This window comes from Sphaerodactylus townsendi, linkage group LG01 (assembly GCF_021028975.2).
Source record: "Sphaerodactylus townsendi isolate TG3544 linkage group LG01, MPM_Stown_v2.3, whole genome shotgun sequence".
Taxonomy (NCBI): domain Eukaryota; kingdom Metazoa; phylum Chordata; class Lepidosauria; order Squamata; family Sphaerodactylidae; genus Sphaerodactylus; species Sphaerodactylus townsendi.
The window spans coordinates 83749083-83769995 of NC_059425.1; the positions used below are offsets into that span (position 1 = coordinate 83749083).

The following is a 20913-nucleotide window of genomic DNA, read 5'->3' on the forward strand; positions in this document are numbered from 1 at the left end:
ATGGTTATATCCTTTAACAATTGTATTAAAAGATTATACATGAATATTAACCATATCTTTTTCAGTTAAAATAAAAACTATCATTCACTGCCAGAATATGAGGCTGTTTCCGCACACGCGTCAAATTACTAATGGAGACCAGAGATGCAGACATTTTTCTAATATTATGTATTAAGTCTTCAGATTCTGAACTCAAGTTTCACAAGTCCTTCAAAAATCTATCCAAGAGGAATTAGATGATCACAGAACATTAACTTCCTATATTTGAGGAATGGAGTCAAAGTGTACTAAAAAAATCCAAAATCTAAAAAACTTTTATTAGGCATAAAACCAGTGCCAAGAATTTCAAATACAATAAAAAGATCATTATTGCTCAAAGTGTACTAATAGCATGGGATTTAAAAAAAAACAAACTTGCAAATTACAAATAACATTACCGTATCTAATGAAGCAGCTGCACGAAGATCTGGCAGAAAGCCAACTTCTAGAAGATGTAGAAGAAAATCCTGATTTTCAATTCCATAGACCCTATCAAGGAACAATACCATGGCTGCCTTGTGGTCTGGGCAAAACCCCTCTGACATATCAGGTTCCACCACAGTACCATCTGAAAGAAATTAATCAATTATACAGATAATCTCATCTATATAAATTCATAATGCTAATTCCTGCCATGAGGACTGGGTATATTGCTATTCTTTAGATTGTTTTGATTTAGAATGGCAACCCATTTGAAATCTGAATGAATATAACTTGGCAACCAAAGTCCGGATCAATCACTACTGCAATATCAAGCACAATGGTCACTCCAAGACTAACAAACAGACAGACTTACATATATTTCCTTGCCATTGCAAAGACTGAGAAAACAGGTGCAGGTATGGGAGCTCCATGTGAACATTAAAGCTCTTACACCTACAGAGAATTCTACTCTAGGAAAACAGACAATATGATTCCTAAATACAACACATACTAAATGACGTGTAGATTAAAAAGACGATGACCATCCCATACTTTTAGGTATTGTTAAAATATGTAAGAGGAACTAATGTGAAAATATGAAAATGACTAAAATAATAAATTGTGCAATAGTAAAATAGATCTAATACAAACAACCCATGTGATAAATCAACAGTGAAAACTGAATGCATATAATCTAAAAAAGAATCAAACATGTTATTTTTAAAGTTCTGACAACAGATTTTATTACATTTGACTCAGTCTGCTCAGCTCATGCACACAGAGGCATGCATTTCTTGCATGTATGAGGCCTCCATGTGGAACAACGGATGCAGGAAGCAATGGGCTAAAACTGCCATCACAAAGGCCACCTGAACCCTGAAAACATTGCTTTTGTTTTTATAAATTTACTATATTCTAAAAAAAACCTTATCATAATTATTTGCTTCTGCGTTAACATAACCAGCAGTTTCAGTTGCCATGTGAGTTTTTGTCATAATGTTTTATCTAAACTATGTTCCACTAAGTCACATCTCAAAATGATTTGATTTTTTTTCTGACTCAGAGAATAAATATTTAAATTTTCACATCTGTCACCAAGGTAAACACAGTATTCCATCAGTTTTATTATTATTTGTTTAGAATGCAGTCAGATTAAAAACTGTGATTAAATTTTCTCACCTTTTGCTATTGTTGGCATGTGGAAAGGAATGCTAATTACGCCTACCAAATCTTCCAAGGGAATCAAAGACCGCAGAATAGATCTGATTCTAATAGCTTCACCTTTGCCAGCATGGATTAGCTAACAAAAGAACAATGTAAGCACATTTTATAAGACTAGTACATATATCCAGTTTTTATTCTAAGTACACATATAAATATAAGTACACTTTTAAATATGTGTTCTACATACTAACATTATAACAATATACATGACAATAAATTCATCATGAAAGGCTAAAATTACAGGGACTAGTATAAGGAACATCAATCAACTTCTTTGAGAATGGCTTTGTGGTGTTCATTGATTTATCTTTTATTCAGGTGGCTTGCAGTTTATGAAAACTGATGGGAAAGTTGCAATGCTAAGAATAGTTGCAAGCTCAAATTCTCTAGTTCAAACCAGCTGAATTACACGTGAGTAACTCCTAACCAGTTTTTCTTGATGCAGTTCATCTTGAATTCAGAAGTGTACTGAGCAGGTTTCAAGAATCAGAGAAAAGTCAGCATTGGAGTCATTTGAGACACTAAATGGATTAATTTGTATTAAGTACAGAATTACTTGCTGTTTATGTTCTCCTTTGTGTCTGAGCAGCCAGAGGCAACTTTTACCTAAACTGGTAGCTGATTGACTAGACTTCTTTTTCTTCATGCAAAAAGCTGTGTTCTTGCAACATTCATTGGCTTCAGGGGATAATATGCAAGGCACACAGAGACACCTTTTAGAATTGGAGGTGGTGCCAGATGAGTTGTGGTGGACTACTGCAGGAAAGTCATCTATTCATATGAGAAAGCAGCTCTCTGAACAAGTGGTTACCACTCACATTAATCACATCAACAGACACTTGAACGTAATTACTTACAACTAAACTTTGGCCAAGGATATAACATTTTATTTATTTATTTATTTATTATTTGATTTAGTATACCGCCCTATCCCCAAAGGGCTCAGGGCGGTGAACAATATAAAAGCATATATAAACATAAATATATAAAAGTTTAAAATTTTCATTCTAAAACAGTATCCCACGAACCCATATGCAACCCTCCCAAGAAGAATGATGGGTCCCGATGATGTTAGGGACCCTATACAGCAGGGGGAGGATGAAAGCAGGGCACCTTCAGTGGCTGGTCTCTCCGAAGGCCCGGTGGAACAATTCGGTCTTGCAGGCCCTACGGAACTCTCCAAGGTCCTGCAGGGCCCGGACAGCTGGTGGTAGAGTGTTCCACCAGGCAGGGGCCAGAGCCGTAAAGGCCCTGGCCCGAGTGGAGGCCAGCCGCATCATTGAGGGGCCAGGGATCTCCAGTAAATTGGCCTCTGCTGAGCGCAGAGGTCGACTCGGGACATATGGGGTAATGCGGTCCCGAAGGTACGAGGGTCCCAGGCCGCGTAAGGCCTTAAAGGTCAACACCAACACCTTGAAGATGATTCGGAACTCCACTGGGAGCCAATGCAGCTGGTGCAACACAGGCTGGATATGATCCCAGATGGCACTGCCTGTGAGCAGACGTGCAGCTGCATTTTGGACCAGTTTTAGCTTCCGAATCAGACGCAAGGGAAGGCCCGCGTAGAGCGAGTTACATGTTCTGTTCATGTTCTGTGAAACACCGTTATTGAGAAATGACAGAAGTATTAAAGGATGTATTGTCGAAGGCTTTCACAACCAGAATCACTAAGATGTTGTGGGTTTTCCAGTTATATGGCCGTGTTCTTTAGAGTCATACCGGCCACAGATACAGGCAAAACATCAGGAGAAAATACTACTGGAACACAGCCATACAACCTGGAAAACCTACAACATCCTATTAGAGGATGCTTGAGCTGCATCAGAAACCATTCATAGAGCATCAGAGGGACATGTGGGGACAAATGTCCCAGGCGCCCATCATTTGATCACATGGGGGGCACAGAAAAATATGGGTTCATTTCTATTTTTTTGTATTTTTAGTGTTTTTACATTGTTGGTTGGCAGGGGGTACAGTTTTTAGGCTAATGGCACCAACATTTCAGGCTATCATCAGGAGACTGTCCTGATGATACCAGTCAAGTTTGGTGAATTTTGATTCAGAGGGTCCAATGTTATGGACCCCCAAAGTGGGTGCCCCATATCCCCATCCAATGGGAGATGGGGGTCCATAACTTTGGACTCCCTGAACCAAACTTCACCAAACCTGGGTGGTATCAGCAAGAGAGTCTCCTGAAGATAGCCTGAAATTTTAGTACTGCTAGCTTAAAAATTGCTCCCCTGACTGGCACCCTCAAAATTTCCCCAGATTCTCCCTTTAAATCCACCTCCTTTGGAATGGATTGAAAGGGAGAATATGGGCTCCCTAGATTAAAAAACATTAAAAGTATTATCGACTTTTATCAACTACTATTAGTTCCCTTTTTATCGACTACTATTATCGACTACTATTAGGCTCCCTAGATTAAAAAACATTAAAAATATTATCGACGGCTTTCACGGCTGGATTCAACTGGTTGTTGTGGGTTTTACAGGCTGTGTGGCCGTGGTCTGGTAGATCTTGTTCCTAACGTTTCGCCTGCATCCGTGGCTGGCATCTACAGAGGTGTATCACAGAGAGAAGTCTGTTATAAGAGAAGTCTGGACACAGACTTCTCTCTGTGTTACACCTCTGAAGATGCCAGCCACAGATGCAGGTGAAACATTAGGAACAGGGTCTACCAGACCACAGCCACGCAGCCCAGAAAACCCACAAAAACCAACATTGAAAGTGATGCTGTTTGGTGGGTGGTGAGGAATCTACTCTGAAACAGCATCACTTTCAATTTTATTTAACTAGGGAACCCAGCATCTCCCTGTAAGGTGGATTTAAAAGGGAGCCCAGCGTCTCCCTGTAAGGTGGATTTAAAAGGAGAATCTGGGCTCTCTAGTCTAAACAACATTAAAAATGACTGTAGAGCATAGATATTCATTTAGCAAAAGTAAGAAACTTACATGCATTTCAGGAGCACAACGTCCTAAGAGATCAATCAAAGCAGCATAAAAAGTCATGATGGCATTTCCCATGTGAATTGTGTCATCTTCCTCTTCTACTTCACTTCTAATATTTTTTCCCAAAAGAAACAAAACACACAAAGAATATAAGGTACTGTAACGATCACTACTGTCCCCCTCCCCAAAAATCAGGAAATGATTGCATAGTAAAACCAAGGTTCAATCTCTGGCATATTCAGTTCAAATCTGATAAAAACATCAAACACCTTCCTGGAGGCTATTTATAGCACTGACCCAGTAGTCTGACAATCAAATGTAGCTCTTCATGTGTCTCCATTCTTTTAACAAATTTATTCTGGGACTTTTAACATTTCATCATTGGAAAATGTGGCTTTATCGTCTAAAATTTATTTCTTCACATTTATGTCATAATCCATCACCACATAATAGGGGAGGAGCAGTCAATATTAATTCCTTCATCCATGTGATGGATTGTGCCTATTGTTCACAATTTAAATTTGTTTAAAAATTTAAAAATTTGTTTAAAAATTTAAAAATTTGTTTAAAAATTTTAAAAAATAGAATGAATGAAACTAATGTCTTATTTTAAATCTATTTATTTTTATAATTCAATTGTAAGCTGCCCTTCCCCATGATGGGCTCAGAGTGGCTTACAACAATAAAATTACAACCAAATTATTGTACATCATATTATGGTCCCTTAATACCAATCTGAGAGAAATGAACTGGAAAGGAAAAAAAGGAAAAGAAAGAAGAGAGAGGAGGCAAAAGGGATGCCAGCTGTGATGGATACTGTTGCTGTTCTCAACCACGGGCCTGCAGTTCTTGCAGGCCTTTCAGAACCGTGACAAATCCCAGATCTTATTTAAATAAACGTTTCCAGCAATTCATATTAAGAAATTCTGAAAGCATGCTTAACTGCAGCAATACGTCACAAATGCAACAGATACAGGTGCATCTTAAGCACCTGCTAGAAAAAAGCAATTAGCATAGAGGCATAGGTTTCTTCTAAACCTTCACAACCTTTGTCTGAGAAAATGTCTAATCTATAACTTAAATAACTATTAATAGAAATCTATTTAGTTTTGAATCTTTTTTTACAAGTATCCATAGGTTAAAACTTTAAATATAATAAATACATCAGACACGTCATAGAACAGGCCTTGAGAAGATCATCACTTCCATTCTACCTACAGTGTTCTATTGGATCCATTACTTGGTGAAGGTCCATCTCTGGTAGGATCTTCTGATATGTGTATGGCTTCCTCCATGGCAGCAAGCAGGCCATTCCCACCTTCACCTCTCAGTGCTGGCCCAAAACACTCCGGACGTCGAATAAGTAGTCTGACCACCACATTAGCATTCTCTTCAACACTCTCTCCTACAACCATATAGACCAGCCAATTATTGAACAAAGCTAGCATATCGGAAATATATATATGTTCACACACAGACAGATACACACACACACACAATCAAATATAATCATACAAACTTATAAACATGTATACATACATACACATGCATACACATACACACATATACTTTGAAAGGAGACCAACAGTGCAAAGTGGAAAAGCATAAACACAATGATGCTCATTGCAAGCTAGAACAGAGATTCTAGTTGTTTTACAGCTCAGCTTCTACAAAAGCTGAAGAGGAGACAGATCCATGTCTGAGAGAATCACCTTTACGCCTACAGCTAAAATTGGGACAGTTATCCATATTTAGTTCACCACTTAGTTTAGGGATTGGTTTTGGAACTAAGACTCCAACTGACAGGAAATTTCTCATCAACTCTGGATTCAACAGAATGATGAAGAAACTCTTGTGATGGTAGCTCAGATTGGGTCAGCCCATTGATGCATATGGCCATAAAATTCCTGGGATCATAGTAATTCCCTATTAGTATTCCCATAATGCTCCCCTATTCTGGCATATATGCAGGTATTCAAGAATCATAGAGCTGGAAGGGGCCATACAGGCCATCTAGTCCAACCCCCTACTCAATGCAGGATCAGCCTAGAGCCTAGAGCATACTTGACAATGTTTGTCCAGTTGCTGCTTCAAGACTCAGAGGTACATGATAAGAGTCAATCCATGGGCAAGACTGTTGGAAAGGAAACTGAAGAATAGGCTCTCCTAAAACAATTGGTCTTGCAAGCTCAAACCATCATTATTCCAACAAGAAGGAAACTCAGTAGGGGATCCAAGAAGTTAATGTGGATGAATGAAGAATGTGGGACTGCACAGAACATGGAAAATTTCTATGTTCCTATACCATATATACTGGTGTATAAGTCGACCCGCATATAAGTCGAGGCACCTAATTTTACCACAAAAAACTGGGAAAACTTATTGACTAGCGTATAAGTTGAGGGTGGGAAATGCAGCAGCTACTGGTAAATTTCAAAAATAAAAATAGATATAAATAAAATTACATTAGGTTTGGGTGCTGTGTGGTTTCCGGGCTGTATGGCCGTGTTCTAGCAGCATTCTCTCCTGACGTTTCGCCTGCATCTGTGGCTGGCATCTTCAGATTCCTCTGGAGATGCCAGCCACAGATGCAGGCGAAACGTCAGGAGAGAATGCTGCTAGAACATGGCCATACAGCCCGGAAACCACACAGCACCCAAGTGATTCCGGCCGTGAAAGCCTTCGACAATACATCAAAATTACATTAATTGAGGCATCAGTAGGTTAAATGTTTTTGAATATTTCTTTCAAAGAAAAACAGTAAACTAGCTCTGTAGGCCCTGATTCTCCCTTTAAATCCACTCAGAAGGGGGGTGATTTAAAGGGAGAGTCTGGGGAAAATTTGAGGGTGCCTGTAAGGGGAGGAATGTTTATGTTAGCAGTACCAACATTTCAGAGTATCTTTAGGAGACTCTTCTGATGATACCACCCAGGTTTGGTGAAGTTTGGTTCAGGGGACCCAAAGTTATGGACCCTCAAAAGGGTAACCCCATCTACTAGCCCAGGGTAGCCCAGAGCCCTTTGAGGATGGGGCAGTATACCAAATTGAATAAAATAAAATAAAATAAATACTATTAGCTTCCATTGGAAACAATGGGGGATGGGAGCACACACTTTGGGGATCCATAACTTTGGATCCCCTGAACCAAACATCACCAAACCTGGCTGGTATCATCAGGAGTATCACCTGATGATACCCTGAAATTTTGGTGCTGCCCCCTGGCGGCTGCGCCCCCTGGCGGCTGACAAAGTAAAAACCCTAAAATATTTTTTTTAAATACACATTCACGTATAAGTTGAGGGGGGCCTTTTCAGCACAAAAATGTGCTGAAAAATTCGACTTATATGTGAGTATATATGGTAATTCAATTTTTAAAATCAGCAGTTCTGAAGACACTGCTTATTCAGATATAGCTTACTGTCTATTATTTAAATCCATTCCAAAATGCAACTTTTGCTCCTCAACAATGGCAATATTAGTCAAAATGATGTTGGATATGGAGTGTCTTGTACCCATGTACACATACATCAAGGAAAAAAGCACAGAAGAAAAAAGGTATGACAGGAAGTAAGGCATGGCATGACAGCCACTGACCAAACAATACACACTTCAGCAAAAGATCAGAAAATTTAAAACAAGAATGAAGAAATGCATAATTTCAAGTCAAACTCCTCAAAATATTGAAATAAGACTGACTTACACAGCTGTTTAGGCACAATAAACATATACACAGTTAAGAAGCTTTTTTTAGTACCATTGCAAAACACAGCAAAACGAAGAAAATCCAAATATCGTTCTCCCTCTACTGGATTCCATCCAATATCTGGGTAGCCCTTAGACATCAGCAAAGGGCAGCTTTGCAAACCACATCCAGCCAAGTAGCGGACTACCTAAGAACAAGGCAAAATAAAAGAAGAGGGGGTTTACTGCAAAAAAGGCCCAAACCAATTTTGTAGTAGGAAGTTCTCTTCTACTCCCTCTAATTTACCAGGCTTGTGCTATATTTTATCTTGTGGTAAAGTTATGAGGAAATATCAGGATGCCCTATATAAACAGGATTGCCAAGCCTGGACTGGCAAACAGCAGGAGATGGGGGGGGGGGGGTTTAACAGGAATGGGGAGTGGCTCTCAGTGATGACATGATGTCACTTTCAATGAAAGCACAGAGTTTCCAGTGATTCCAAGGACTAATGTCAGTGATGCCAATTTTTTAAATGCTTTCTCTCCCCTTCTCAGGGGGTGGTAAATGTCCCACACCAATGGGCACATGGAAACTCTAGAAATAAAAAATGTCTGACATAAATATGCTTAAGCACCATCCAATTCAAACAGCCTTACAGTACAATCCTAAAAACACTTTCCCATGGAAGAAAATTGGACTTATTCCTTAGTATACCCACTTACGGTAGTCATGTTTAACTTTCTCAGACTCCTTCCTGATTTGTACAGTCTGAGCTGTTTTGATAGTTGCCAGGCTTCATTAAACCATTCTTACTAATTTATCAGGAGCATGCTCCTCTTCTCCACTTTTTTCAATATGATTCCCACATGATTATATTCTTTTTCAATTAAAACTTCTAACCCTATAGATCCATATCAGAATAATGATGAATCCATGCTAGTATAATAGAATCTATATGGGTCCTCTCTTGAAGACAAGTTTAGGAAATGTCCAGTGACTACTTATTGTTATGTATTACAGTACTTTATTGCATTGTTTTCTAATGTTATTATTCAGCTTTATTTCACAAAAGTGCAGAAATGGTGAGAAAAAGAAAACAAGGGCAGAAACTGAGAAAGGATTCATTTTTGCAAATTCACAAAATGTTTCTGTCTTAGAGCGATAATTAATCATCAGTTGGCCATAAGCTTTATTACTTATGTACAATATTGCCTTTATTGTATTGTTCTCCAAATCTGTAATCTTATTTTAATGCTTTGTTTGTTGTATATATTATAGTGTCATTTTTTTGCATTGTTTAACTGTGCAATCCAGTTTTTATCTCTTGCCTGTATGAATTAACCTGTTTTGATTGCATTGTTATTTAACTGTGTAATCCACCTTCTTGTTTAGGTGAGAAATCTAGAATCTAAATCAATAAATCATGTGGATTGTTCACAGGTCTGCTTTTCTAATCTTGGTGGGAACCAAGCTATATTCAAAATTCAGTTCGAAAATGTATACATACCAGTATTCCAAATAGTATCATGCAAAACAGGTGCCCTCATCCAAGAAAGCACTCAACAGACAGAAAAAGGTTTTGATATAAGTTAAACTTTTGAGGCTTATAAAAGATAACTGGGGGACCACATACTGCAAGCACAGGAATAAACCAGGCATAGTCAGATCATTGCTGTTAAAGGCTTCTGAATGAAATACAGATGATGCCAATCAGCTGTCGAATTGCTGGGTGTCCATGTTAGTTACACAATTGCTCCTTCTTATAGGTTACAGTCAAGTGACATTATATACATGCAGTAATTAAACATTTAAAATGATGCAAGCTGTTGCAATTGTGAGTTTGTATGGGAATATCCACAAGCATATGCATGATACTTGTATGTAAACATCTAGCAAACTAAATAATTACCTTTTCTAGATCAGGCTCCCTTAAAGCCAGAGCAAGTTCGTTATTATCCATTACTGATGCTGCTGCAACATCTAAAGGTGTTGATCCACGCATAGAAGGCGATGCTATTAAAAAATTTAAAAAAATATTCTATATGGAAGATGCATAAAGCTAGGATGATTTTTAGATAAACACTACTTAACCATAATAAAAACTAAAACAAAATATTACCTTTGAGAAATACATGGTTACGCTACGGTTGGAATTCCTCATTTTATAACCCTACTACCGTTACTTTTATATTCAAATTTTTGCAATTTAGTAACAACTTTATAATAAATCTTTATTGTACATACCCATCTGGTATAACTTTTTTTTAAAGAAGCAAGCCTTTATTGGCATAGATATCTGGTATAACTTTGAGCATCTATGAGACACTATGTTCAACATAGAAATCTTTAAGGATCAGGTTGCAATGTACAAGAATGCAGTGGTTTAGGAATATTAATTGCTACTTCTCTTTTCAACAAGTTCTACTAACTAATATCCTGGCTTTCAATCAAGAATCCAACAAGATAGGCCACAATTTGCAATCCATAGATCAGTGATGGCAAACCTTTTCGAGACCGAGTGCCGAAATTGCAACTCAAAACCCACTTATTTATGGCAAAGTGCCAACACAGCAATTTAACCTGAATAACCTCCTCGAGCAAGGGCCAGCCTGCTGTAGCCTCCAGCAAGTCCCACATGCGCTGCTCTGTGCCTCTCTAGCATCTCTGCTACCTCTGCCCCCCCCCCCCCGGCAGCAGCCACCTGGGGCACAGGCTGCTTGCTGAGGTGCACTCACATCAAGTCCAGCGACCCAGGCCAGCCTAGATGTGTGTGTGGGGGGGGCGATTTCCCCCCCTTACATGACAAGATCTGGCACCCATGCCACCACTGCCATAGACTGTAAATCAGCCCCACCAACCATTAAAAAACCAACTTCAGGACACTTTTAATAAATACTTACCAAGTCCAACACTGCTGTTTTCCAAAAGATAGCTAAGATGATCAAACATAGCCTTTTGATTCTGTCTACTGATGCGGCAAAAATAACACAGAAAACGACAGCAATTTGCCACCATCTTAGGAAAGGTGATTTCCTAGACAAACAATATTAAGTTAGAATGCAAAAACTATGAATGTTAGTGATTCATATGTTTTTGCTGCACACTTTAAAGATGCTGTGGTCCTTCTGTAGATATTCCTAATGGCCAACTGAGATGCTGGGAGAGCCACAAAATTGTTTGTTTAGCATTTTTAAAGATAATTTGCAGCTACACACTAAAACCAATTTATACTAGGACCAAAGCACAGAATAAAGTGGGGTCAGGATAAAAAAACAAATAATCCAAAAAGCCTTGGTTCTAGTAAAAAGTCTCTAGAAGGCCTCCCAAGCAGGGCCCAGGGACACCCACCGCTGCCGATTCCTTATTAAAAGTAGGAAGTGCTGGATCTAGTAGAGACACATCAGCAGGTCTGTTAGGGACAGCAGGGGGAACTGGCTTCACAGGATTCAAGCCTTTTGCTGCACATGACTCAGGACCACTGGCATAATGCCCATTGGGCAAGGTGGGCAGCTGCCCAGGGCATCACCTTGTGGGGGGCATCAAAATGCTGGGCTCGTTTTTGGGTATTTTAGTGGTTTTCCATTTTTGGCCTGCAGGGGGCGCAGTTTTTAGGCGAGCGGCACCAAAATTTCAGCGTATCATCAGGAGACTGTCCTTATGCTACCCCCCCCCCCCAGGTTTGGTGAGGTTTGGTTCAGGGAGTCCAAAGTTATGGACTCCCAAAGGGGGTGCCCCTATCCCCCATTGTTTCCAATGGGAGCTAATAGGAGATGGGGGCTACTGTTTTGAGGGTCCATAACTTTGGCCCCTCTGAACCAAACCGCACCAAACTTGGGGGGTATCATTAGGGCAGTCTCCTGATGAGACCCTGAAAATTTTGAGACTGTGCCTTCAGAAATGTCCCCCCCCCAGCCTGAAACCCCCATTGACAGCAATGCAGAAAACTCAATGCAGAACAAAGATTCTTGGGCAAATTTCTAGGATGTTCCTGCAGGGGGTGCATTTTTGGATGTATTGGCACCAAAATTTCAGGGTATCAACTGGAGATGATGGCACCCCCTCAAGTTTGGTGCAGTTTGGTTCAGGGGGTCCAAAGTTATGGACCCTCAAAGGGTAGCCCCCATCTCCTTAGCAAAGAATGGGAGATGGGGCACCCCTTTTGAGGGTCCATAACTTTGGACTCCCTAAACCAAACTGCACCAAACTTTGGGGGTACCATAAGGACAGTTTCCAGATGATACCCTAAAATTCTGGTGCTGATACATCCAAAAATGCGCCCCCTGCAGGAACATCCCAGAAATTTGCCCAAGAATCTTTGTTTTGCATTGAGTTTTCTGTATTGCTGTCCATGGGGGTTGCAGGCTGGGGGGGGGACATTTCTGAAGGCACAGTCTCAAAACTTTCAGGGTCTCATCAGGAGACTGTCCTGATGATACCCCCAAGGTTTGGTGCAGTTTGGTTCAGGGGGGACAAAGTTATGGACCCTCAAAAATGTAGCCCCCATCTAATATTAGCTCCCATTGGAAACAATGGGGGATGGGGCACCCTCTTGGGAGTCCATAATTTTGGACTCCTTGAACCAAACCTCACCAAACCTGGGGAGTAGCATAAGGACAGTCTCCTGATGATATGCTGAAATTGTGGTGCTGATCTGTCTAAAAATGCACCCCCTGCAGGCACCAATGTCCTGGTGCAAAAAAAATTGGTCGTGGTGGAGTGGCCGCCCATGGGGGGGGCATACAACTCAGGTTTTGCCCAGGGCTACAGTTTGCCCAGGGCTGCCTCGTTACGCCCCTGCTCAGGACAAAATTCTCCTTGTCAGCCCATTGAAGGATCCTAGAATCAGTGTAGTCTAATGAATATTTAAAAGAAGAAGAGAGCAGCCAGGAACAATACAATTCCATTGTATTTTCATCCAGCTGCACAAGAGTGTTCTCTCCCTAACCACCAGTTTGCAATAATGAGGTAGGGGAAAGGGGACCTTGGACCTTCCCTGACTATGTTTTTTTAATATCTGCATCACTGAAGGTGATACTAGCAGTCAGTCTTTGACTGAAAAGCAAAGGAAAATACAGCAATTACACTAAAGAGGGAAGGGAAATTGAACTCGGAGAGCACTGGCTTGAAGCTAGATGTGCTCTGCATTCAATTCCTCCAGCTAATCTCTTAATGTGAGAGATCATTCTCTCTAGCAGTCTAAAAGACCATGTTGTGCAACCTACAAGGCCAATTCTCTTTCACCAATGTGATCTCAGCAGCTCTTTTATGTCCCCACTTTTCAGGTTTTCTGTGGCTAAGCAAATTTGCCTTCCTAAAGTTGGTAATGCCAAGTAAATTAATATACTACAAGTGCTTATTCAGTATATTAAAAGTGAAGTTGGTCAAGGCTTTTTCACAGCTAAGAACATAAAATGGAATGCAAGCTTGCTAAGCTTAGACTCACTGAAGAGGCTAAGTAAATAGAAATAATATCCAATATACAGAACTGAACCTCATTATTTTTGTTCATTTTTGCAGAGGCAGTGGCTCAGATCCATCACATTGGTTGCAAAACCATAATACAAAGTTTGTCAGAAGCCCCATCAGAATATAATCTGGCAAGTATACTGGATTTCAAGATCATCCCTACTTTGGACCGCATTGGGTGTTAATCAGCCTAATAATGTGCAGGCAACGAACTATCTTATGCTAATACATTACCTTTGATTCGCCCCCTCCAAGTACATTCACCATAACTTCCATAACAGTCTCATGCATCCCCAATGCCCTCATTAGATTAGGATGTTGGTAAAAAACTTTATTGTTCATGATGTCCCTGTGCAGGAAAATAGTGAGATTTAACAATATTCCAAATACTTTACTACCAGTTACAAATATATTTTCCTTCAGTTTCATACCAATTAGAACAGTATTTTTTACAAAACAAATGTTTTGGAAATTGTGCAGCATTTTAAAAAATGCATATGCCACAATTCCATATGTAAGGATATAAAATTTCATTAAAAGGATTGCATCCATATGAAATTACATCAAGTTATGAAATCAAAGGGGAGGAAGTAAAGCATGTATTTTGCATGCAGAATGCTTTAGTTTTAAACCATCTCTAGTTAAATGCTCTCACACTCCAGGTACTGGCAAAGATATTTCCCTGCTAGACAGCCACTGATATTCAGAGTAGAAAGCACTGAGCTAAGAGACCAGTGGTCTGATTAGGGATAGAATAGTTTCATATGTTCACATCTCACAATAGTTTCAATAAATTATTTTATGTAATAAATGTATTCTAGCTTAATTACAGTAAATCTTTACTGGGAAATTGGGCATAGGGATTAATTCATTTTTAAAGTATAATGAGGTTTACCATTCTGTAATTTCAGTGGTACTAACTGTGGCTAAAATGGTTTGGTATGTTTATATATTTTAAACATTTTCAGAAATCATTATACAATGGAAATTCATATGCTACCAAGATACAGAAATACAGAATTAAATGCAAACATGCATGTGCACACACGCGCACACACACACGCATACAATTTAATACTGAGAGAAAGAAAAATGAGAGAAGACCTGGGCAAGGCTCTAATAATCTTAGGCTGATTGTTCATTTGATTGCTTTAAATAGTAAGAGATCCAGTAAGTTTAAATAGTAAGAGATCCATCCTGGAAGCATTCCAGCATGACCTCTTGTTGGTGCATCTGCCCTCCCTGGGGCAGTTGTCCCAGCAGAGGGGGCAGCTGCACTGGCAGCCACATGTCTTGCAGCCCCACTGCCACAAAATCGGGAAATGTGGAGCATGCCGGGGCTGCCTTGACATCCTGCTTGAATGCTAGCATGAAGGGGGGCAGGCCAGGGTGATCCCAGGGCAGAGATGACATGAGTTGGCTCCCTCTTTAGGTTTAGGGATGGTTGAGCAGTGCACTAGCCCTTGGACATAAGCCGCCCTTTTGGTGGCATTTGTCCTTTAAATCCTATGGAGCGTTCTGGTGTCTGAGGAGTTTTGGGGCTTTCCCAAGCTCCCTGCACCACTGGAAATTCCTATCAGAGGCAGCAGCACAGCACCGCCCCAGCACCACATTCTGCAGCCTTCAGGTTTAGATGGGGCTTCAAGTTAATATTTTTTCACCCAATGCTGGAAAAGGCAAAATATGCTGCATGTTTATTTTTGCTGCATTGATGCACAATGCAACCCAAAGGGGAGAGACCACTAGAGGTGTTGTGACCCCAGCATCAATTCTTGTACCAGCATAAGGGGAATTTATGTAGCAGGGACATGCCATCAAGGGAGCCATAGCCTCATCTATCATACTCTAATGTAAACATCAGTTTAATAATAATAATAATAATAATAATAATAATAATAATAATAATAATAATAATAATAATAATAATAATAATAATAATAATAATAGTTGAACGATTGTGGCAAAAAAGGACAACAGTAATCCCACTAGTAGTCGGTGCTCTAGGAGGAATCCCAAGAAATCTTGAAAAACATCTGGAAAGCCTAAACTTGGACAGAACATCAGTCCACATGCTGCAGAAAGCAGCACTTCTAGGAACTGCACATATTCTACGCAAATACCTCTAATATCCTAGGTCCTTGGGAAGGACTCGATATTCAGAGATGAATTCCAGACACTTGTGCTGTGCTGTTATGTGTATAATAATAATAATAATAATAATAATAATAATAATAATAATAATAATAATAATAATAATAATAATAATAATAATAATAATAATAATAATAATAATGTCCATTAACAGCCTCGCTTATTGTCCCAGACTCTGCTGTTGCTGCTGTGGAAGACTGGGATTGGAGGCAGATCAGCCAGGAGGAGGGCAGAAGAGCCTGGCAGGCCTAGCAGCAGTGAAGAAACAGCTGCGGGAGAGCCGTGCCTGCCCTTCCCCTCCCTAGCCTAAGAGGAGAGGCAGGCAAAACATTATAAAAATTCCCAGATACACTTATTCAGTCATATGAAGAACTTGTCTATCTACACCCTGGGGTAGCCTCATTATCGTAATCTCCAGGTACACTGACAGCCCTGTGAGTTCCTCAAATCAGCAGAACACAAGGAGTTAATGGTTTCAAATGAAACTAGAATCTAGGACTAGGTTAGCATGACTGGTCAGAGAGCAAACTTCCCAGTCCCCACAACTTCCATGTCTACAGTGCTCATTTTTGGCATTTTGGCTACTGCTGACGTGTTTCCATCAGCAAACAGCAAATATTTAACAACAAATGAATAAAGGAACTGATGATTTACCCTAATCCACGAATCATAAGTTTCTCTTCTTCCTTGCCCATTCTGACGCTGAGGAGAGAACGGATTTGGCCAAGAGATGCCAGCAAGTTGATTGTGTCTTCCACAGATATACCATTTATAGTATATGTTTTTGGCAAAGCTCGAACCAGACCACCCACTCCATCATATTGGCGGTGCAGAAGAACAAACATGCCCCTCACCAATTCCGGATCCTCTATGACCGATTCTTGGGCCCAGCGTACCATTGTCTCTGAAATTAGTTGCTGGAGAGTTGCTAAGTGAAGGAAATGTCAAGAGAGATAAACATCAAGACTGCTTCATGTTTATCAACAGGTAATTAAGGAAGCATGCCAGAATTAGAATTTAGAAGAATTCTTTTACAGAATTTTATTACCAGAGTATGCTACTAAATAGGACATTGTCAAGCTGGAAAACAAGGCTCATGGAAACAGATGATATTCCTGACTGTACCAGTATATCAGTGTCATATTCACCTGATAGATAATCATAAATGAACTGCTAAATCCTCATAGATGTTTATCTTTAGAAACATTCCCTCTAATAAACCACACAGCCAGAAGGTCATTTTTTAAACTGCAGTTAGAAACTGGCAGCAGGAAAGGCAGAAGACACAACATAACATGGATTGACTCTGTAAAGGAAGCCGTGGCCCTCAGTTTGCAAAACTTGAGTAAGGCTGTAACAATAGGACATTCTGGAGGACAGTGATTCATAAGGTAGCCATGAGTTGGAAGCAGCTTTACAATACTTAATACAAACTGTTGTTATTGGTAGTTTTCATGAAATTGTTTTTATTTGTGCAGAGCAAGTTTCTATAAAAATACATGATAACATAAATGGAAGCTCTGAAAGATATCATGATGCTGTAATAAAATTAGCAAAACTGATTAGACAGACAGGAACAGTAATATCATTGCAATTTTAGTACTGACATTCATTTTATTTTACTTACAGGGCTTCTTAGCATCATCATCAAGTGGCTTTTCTGCTTGTTTCTTTTTCAGATTTGTGACTCGTTCAATAAGATAGAGGAGCCGGCCTTTAATAGTTAAGTCACTATTTCCATCCAAAGTTCCATCTTCATCTAGCTGAATTCCTACAGACAAGAATTCAAATATGTAGATGAGTTTGAATAAAGTGGTCAAGGGGGTATCCTTAATATTTTTAACAAGTGAAATATTGGCTTGCTGCGAATAAAAGCCGTGACTTAATTTTAAGTGTAGATAATTATTATGGCAAAGAGAAACTGGGAGTTTAGATTGTTACTATTTATTTATTACATTATTGCCTTTCTGCCTATGCATTCATAGCTCTTCACCTTTAAAAATGGTTGAAGTACAAATACAATGTTTTATCTGGAACAAACAGTCCCTTTGCATAATAATCATACAACTGTGCATTACGCCATAACTAACGGAAAAGTTGGGGTTATTCTATTTGTTTTAGTATATTAAAAAACAAAGATATAGAAAGAGAAGATTCACCACAGTGAGCCATCAGGTCTTCATGAAAATCCAAGAGCTGATCCCTAATTTCTTCAGAACAAGGATAGTCATTTTTATCATCCTTAAAATTCAGCAGCATATTGATCTTCAAAAGAAACAAAACAATCATGTCAGTTATATTTTAAGGAACAGAAGATAACCCTTCATTAAAAGTTTACTGGGTTTATATTAATATTCCAAGGGTTCTTGGTGGGTGACATTTTAGATATATTTTCCTTGCTGACTTGGGTTAAGTTTGGATATTCTGCAAAACTATCCAGTTATGAACATGACAGGCTTTTCACACAACTGGGTCAACATGAGCTAGAAGTTCCCACACCCTCCAAATTAAGGAAGCTACCTTGGGTTTAAATGTCTAAGCCGTGGTTTGGATACTGTTGGGTACACTGAAACATGTGCTCTTAGCCATCTCCTGGAGGGAAAGCCTCACTACAAAATTACTGTGTATCAAAATGTCTGGGGCCAGGGAAACCAGACAGATCTGGCAGCAGCACACACGATGGGTGGAGCAGCCTTGAGAACTGCCAATCCGGCCCCGGACAAGGAATGATCACTGGGCCAGTGGGCGTCCTGCAGCGTACCTCTGGCTCGAATTGGGCTGTTGGGAGCAAAGGACACAGCTCTGGCAACAGCAGGCCACCCAGGAGAAGTCTGGAAGAGGAGGCAGTGTGATTGAGGACCCTGAATGGGCACCAGACCACAGGGGGACAGTGCCAAACAACCAACAGCCTGCACTTGTGAGGGGCAGGCCCGGGAGAAAGAGAGAGGGTGTGGCAGTGATTGGGAACAATTGGTGATTGAGGCAAGGAAGAGGGGGGAGAATATAAGGGAGACAGAGGCTAAAATACAGGGGTGGGTGTAGAGGTGGAGAAGTGGAACTATGAAGCAGAGGAAGAAAGGAGGAAAGCAAAGGAACCAACAAACCAAGGGAAGACAGGGGGGGCAGATGCAAGGTATAGGGGAAGGTGAAGAAGTAGTAGGGAGAGATGCAGAAGAGCAGCGAGGAGGGCGCAGTGTTAGGGTGAGCTACCTCCCCAGACAAGCTGTGGGCCAAGAAGCTTATTCCCACTGACTGCTCCCAAGAGACTGGGAGCAGTGACAGGTCAAATACCACCCAGGAAAAAGCTGGAGGGTCGGTCCAGGCCTTACTGCTGGAGGCCAGGGGGTCGGTTCACCACAAGAAATTAGGCCCTAACCTACACTGCCCAGAGCCCTTTGGGGGGGGGGTGGTATATCAAGTGGAACAATTTAATTAAACAATTTTCTCCTTCTGTTTATTCATATGTGGTAAAAACTACCACATATGAATAAACAGCAGGATAATTTATGTAGGTTATTTCAAATGTCTGAATATTGTTCATAGATTACCTCAAAGCTACCACTAATATTACTAATCAGATGTGTAACTACGAAGTATTAGGAAATTAATAATACTTCAGTTAAAGTTAAAATAAGGATTATTCTTACAGTGGTTAAGAGCAGGTTGACTCTGATCTGGAGAAAAGGGTTTGATTCCCCACTCCTCCTCTTTGGAACTCTCTCAGCCCCACCTACCTCACAAGGTGTCTGTTGTGGGAAGAAGAAGGGAAAGGAGTTTGTAAACCCCTTTGAGTCTCCACAGAGGAGAGAAAAAGAGGGCATAAATCTAAACTCTTCTTTTTCTTCTACACCTATTTTTAACTGGGGGCACCCAGCAGATCTTAACATGCATTAATGGTCAATACAAGCATCTGACCCTAGGCATAGAAACTAACAATGGCCACAAAATGGTTGAATATGCCCTCCCCTACTTCATGCCAGTTAGGAGATCAGCAGCATTGTATTTATTTATCAAATTCCTATCCTGCTTTCTACCATGGTCAAGGACTACAGCAATTTCATCAGTATTTGTCACTGTCTCCAGATGACTTATAATCTAATTGAGGGACCAGCTACTAGAAAATTATCTCGTTGGTGAAGGTGGTAGAATGTAGTGATCAGTTCTTATTTTTAAATTGACAGACAGACAGAAGCCTTTATTGGCATTATAAATTACCATATTACAATATTAAAAACAAAAAAAGGGAACGTTTATCTATTAACTGAATCCATTAAAATACATTAAAAATATGCATTAAACATCTATGTACAAACCCTGTTTTTTAAAATTTGAAAGTAGCAAAAGAGACATAAGCGAGATGGATCCCAACTTCATTTGTTTTTTCCAGCGCAGTGCAACAGCAGCTTGGGGGAAAATTTGGCTAGCCCAAAAGGGTTAGTACCTCTTCTCCTGGGGCTGCTTCCCTGACTCAAATATGTCTGCCACAGCAGCTTTGACTTCTTATATGGTGGAATAGCCAAACAAAAATTGATATTTATCTTTTTTGAGTTATACCTGTTCCTGTGGTGGAGATCGAAACTCTTTTGTCTTCTTGGCTGTCAGTGCTGCAGACATATTTAATGCTTGCATAACTTCATTGTATCGGAAACGCTGATTCTCTTGAAGTTTTGCTACAAAGTCATCTGAAAATGCTACAATGGCTTCTATTCGATGGCGTATCTGACAGTCACAAAGGTACTGAAGTAAATGACACATCTGTAAAAATGACAGAACAAAAAACTTTCTAAAATTCAATGGCATTTTTAAAAAGCAGATATGTACAAGTAGAGTAGTTTCCACGCAAATCCCATTGTTCCTTTCAATATTATTAATGCAATTGGTAACATTGTTTTCCCAGATCTGAGCTACTGATGCTATTTTTTGTGGGGATTTACTTCTCCTAATGCTGACACTTATTTTTTTCCCTTTCTAACATA

At 39.9% G+C, this 20913-nt stretch overlaps 1 protein-coding gene across 1 annotated transcript in view; it reads right to left on the reverse strand.

Annotated features, from left to right (window-relative positions):
* RYR2 (ryanodine receptor 2) overlaps window positions 1-20913 on the reverse strand; it is a 464284-nt gene that overhangs the window by 171558 nt on the left and 271813 nt on the right. The window contains exons 39-50 of the mRNA XM_048485659.1: window positions 20492-20692; window positions 18097-18202; window positions 17565-17708; window positions 16592-16865; window positions 14021-14135; window positions 11221-11353; window positions 10230-10333; window positions 8393-8528; window positions 5856-6042; window positions 4641-4746; window positions 1642-1762; window positions 438-607 (exon numbers count right to left, since the gene is read on the reverse strand). Coding sequence (XP_048341616.1) covers window positions 438-607; window positions 1642-1762; window positions 4641-4746; window positions 5856-6042; window positions 8393-8528; window positions 10230-10333; window positions 11221-11353; window positions 14021-14135; window positions 16592-16865; window positions 17565-17708; window positions 18097-18202; window positions 20492-20692 — 1797 coding nt within the window. The remainder of the gene's footprint in view (window positions 1-437; window positions 608-1641; window positions 1763-4640; window positions 4747-5855; window positions 6043-8392; window positions 8529-10229; window positions 10334-11220; window positions 11354-14020; window positions 14136-16591; window positions 16866-17564; window positions 17709-18096; window positions 18203-20491; window positions 20693-20913) is intronic.